Source organism: Gavialis gangeticus, unplaced genomic scaffold (genome assembly GCF_001723915.1).
Source record: "Gavialis gangeticus isolate Ggan-Ray unplaced genomic scaffold, GavGan_comp1, whole genome shotgun sequence".
Taxonomy (NCBI): domain Eukaryota; kingdom Metazoa; phylum Chordata; order Crocodylia; family Gavialidae; genus Gavialis; species Gavialis gangeticus.
The window spans coordinates 68096-71484 of record NW_017728961.1 but is presented as its reverse complement, the minus strand read 5'-3'; the positions used below and the strand labels follow the sequence as shown (position 1 = coordinate 71484).

General features: G+C 56.5%; 1 protein-coding gene across 2 annotated transcripts in view; it reads right to left on the bottom strand.

Moving 5' to 3' along the window:
- Positions 1 to 1526, bottom strand: part of PRKAG1 (protein kinase AMP-activated non-catalytic subunit gamma 1) — an 8143-nt gene extending 6617 nt beyond the window's left edge. The window contains exons 1-8 of one of the 2 annotated variants that reach the window (XM_019501193.1): positions 1472 to 1526; positions 1267 to 1373; positions 1023 to 1104; positions 869 to 927; positions 691 to 736; positions 470 to 524; positions 264 to 390; positions 16 to 181 (exon numbers count right to left, since the gene is read on the bottom strand). In XM_019501193.1, coding sequence (XP_019356738.1) covers positions 16 to 181; positions 264 to 390; positions 470 to 524; positions 691 to 736; positions 869 to 927; positions 1023 to 1104; positions 1267 to 1338 — 607 coding nt within the window. In that variant the 5' untranslated portion in view covers positions 1339 to 1373; positions 1472 to 1526. The remainder of the gene's footprint in view (positions 1 to 15; positions 182 to 263; positions 391 to 469; positions 525 to 690; positions 737 to 868; positions 928 to 1022; positions 1105 to 1266; positions 1374 to 1471) is intronic. The other variant, XM_019501202.1, reaches the window with a different exon arrangement.
- Between the last annotated feature and the right edge of the window lie 1863 nt (positions 1527 to 3389).

Below are 3389 nucleotides of genomic sequence, written 5' to 3'. Positions count from 1 at the left end.
CCAACTTCACTGCACCTGACTCGTCCACCACGGGCAGGGCAGAGACGCGGTTCTGCACGAAGATGCCGAGGGCCACGTAGACGGGCGTGGTGGTGCGCACCATCGCGATGTTACTATAGGTGCCAATCCGCAGCTCCTCCAGCGTCTTGGACATGAACTCCGGCTTTGGCACCTCTGTGATCTGCAGGGGCCAGGGGGTCAGGCACAGCTGCCCGGCTTGGCCCCCCACCCCAGGAATCGCCGTCCCCACCCCCAGGACTCACAAAGAGCTTGAGGAACTTGAGGATGCGCTTGTGCGTGAGGATGTAGAGGGTGTTGCCCGAGTCAGGGTCGATGACAGGCAGCCGGTGAATCTTGTTGCGGATCAGCGAGGAGACTGCGTCGAAGAGGCTGCCGGGGAGACGTGACCTATGGCTACCTGGCATCACCTGCCGGCCCCTCCCTCCCCACCCAGCGTCACAGGGCTCACCTGGCATTCGGGGAGATGCACACCAGAGGCTTGAAGGAGTCTTGCAAGTAGACTTCTACCAGGCAAGAGGAAACAGACTCAGCCAGGTAAGGCCAGTGCCAGGTGCAAGACTGGTGGGTGGTGCTGCTGCCAAAGGAACGCCCGGGAGGAGCCCTGTCCCCTCCACAGGCTCCCCATGCAACACCAGCCCCGTTCCCTGCTGCACCCCCGGCCCCTCTCACCTCTCCACGTCTCTATCTTATGCTCCTCCAGCTCGTAGATCTGCACCTGGAAACACAGGGCAAGTTAGTCCTGGCAGGGGTGCGGCAGCTCCCAGACAGCAGCCACAGAGCACCAGGCCCCAGGCAGCTCCCAAGCTAGGAGGGTGAAGCCCCAGCCCCCTCCAGCACCCGTCATTACCATGGGCGACTTGTAGTAGCGATGGAGGATGTTGATGAAGTCGGTGATGGTCAGCATCCCTGAAGGGGAAGAGGGAGTGAGGGGGCTGTGCCTTGTGCCCCACGTCCCAGGGATCCTCCCTCCCTCCCATGCCCCGGCTGTGTCCCTAGCTCACCCACAAAGCTCTGCTTCTTGCTGTCCCAGAGCGGGGCAGCCCTCACGCCATTGGTGACCAGCGCAAAGAAGGCCTTCTTCACCTGCAGCCAGATGCGCGGGCGGATGTCAGGGCTGGGGGGGCCCCAGCAGCCCCATGGAACCCTCTCCGTTCCCAGCCCCACGCATCCGCAGCCCAGGAAATGGGCAGGCACTATCGCTCCTGCCCCCAGGGCCCAGCCCAGCACCCGGAGACCATCATCTACCTGCAAGGAGGTGTCGAAGACGACCAGCTTGGAGCTAGTGGGGATGAGGTCGTAGCAGCGATGGGACCTCATGAAGCAGGTGTAGATCCCGCTGTTGGACTCTGCGTCTGGGGGGGGAGGGGAGAAGAGGCATCGGGGACCGGCACTGCTTGCCCCCTGCCCCCCAGCCCACATCCAGACTGCCCCCCCCCGCTCGGAGCCCGGCCCTCACCCTCCGGCGTGGGGGGGGCCTTCTCGGCGACGCTCTCAGGAACGGCGCCCTGCGGACGAGAGGAGTCAGCAAGGCCCCGCCCGGGGGCCGGAGCAACCCCACGATACCAAGTTGGGGCCAGGCCCCCGCCAGGAGGGCCCGCGGCCAGGGGAGCAGCACCAGGAGAGGCCGCAACAACCCGGGGGTCTCTGCCCCACTCGCTCCTGCCGGGAGACCCGGACCCCCAGGACAAGGGCAGGGGCGGGGGCCGCGGACTTCACCTCCATGGCTGCCCCCGCCCGCCTCCCTGCAGCACCGGGCGCAGCGCCGCCGGATCCGGTGCTCCACTTCCGCCCGGCCCCGGGACTTCCGCCAGGAGCCGTCACGTGAGCGGAAGCAGCGAACAGGGCACGGAAGTGGCGCCGCGACCCCTATGACTTTTGATCCCGGAAGCACGTGCCCTTGGACGGGAACGAGCCGGGTGCCTCTCGCCGAGCTGGGGAAGGAGCCCGGGCGTCCGCGCTCCCCGATTAGCTGAAGGGCAGGAATCATTAATATCGGGGATGGCGCCAAGTAAATGATCGGTAACAATCACGAGTCGTTGGTCAGAGGAACTCGAGCGCAGTGACTAGTGCTGAGAACGAGGGCGTCAAAGAAGTGATCAGCGAGAGCAGCCACGAGGCATTGGTCGCTGTAGGAAACCAGTCAATGAATAGTGATAAGAATAATAATGAGGGCCCCAACTGATCAGTAATTATGAGCCATTGCTGATTATAGGGAGTCGATCACAATAGGGGTAATAACGAGGGTCTCCACTGATCAATAATAGCAGTCACATCATCGGTGGTTAAAGGAAACCAATCGATTAATAGTGATAATTATAATGAGGGTCCCATGTGATAAATAATTATGAGCCATTGGTAGTTATTGGAAATTAATCACAATAGGGATAATAGTGAGGGTCTCAAATGACCAATAATCCCAAGTCATTGGTGGTTGTAGGAAACCAAACACAGTTAGTAGTGGTAGTAGGAGGGTGTCAAACAAATGGTCAGGAGCCACTGGTGGTTGTAGGCAATCCATCACACTAGCGCTAATAATAAAGAGGGTCTCACAAGTCATTGATTATAAGAAATCAATTATTAATAGTGACCCAATGGTGATGAAAATGTAGATAATGGTAAAATAATTAATTTAAAATAAGTCCTTTAAAAATGCACTGAAAAACGAGATCAGGACTGCCCCCCGCCCCCCCCCGCACGTGGCCCAAGCGCCGAGGTCCAGTCCAGTCCCCTGGGGCCTCGGCTCCATGAGGGCAAAATAAAGGAGCGGGGAGCCCCCCGGAGTGCCATTGCTGCTCAGTCATTTATTGAACCCCAGTTGCCGCCTTCTGTACAGGCTGCACGGAAAGCAGCACCTGAGCGGCGGGCGCCACAGCTTCATTTAAAAAACAGAACAACGAAAAAAACAAAACAATAAAGGGGTTATTTTATTTTTTTTTTTCGGGGGGGGGGGGGTCATAAAAGGTCCAACTGAGAATAGAACAGTCTGTGCAACCGGGAAGGGGCAGGACCAGGCTCCAATGCAATGATACAGGCAGAGCTTTAAAAAACACACATCCAACCTCAGCTCCAAGACTGACCGCGATATACTTTAATATAAAAATTAAAAACTGTATAAGGTTTATTTTCTCTTTCCCCCCCCCAGCTAAAATCTACAGCCTATTTTATTCTCTAACCGTAATCTAAAAAGCCAGACAACCCTGGTAGTTCATCTTTTCCCAGCTTGAACCCCCTTGTTTTATTTATTTCTGTAGCGATTTTTAAAATGTTTCTTTTTATTTTTTATTTCTCTTTTTATCTATTTTTCCCTAAGTTTCTGTTTCTGAGAAAATATTTACAATAGCAGCACTCTTGAAATTCCATTGAAAAAC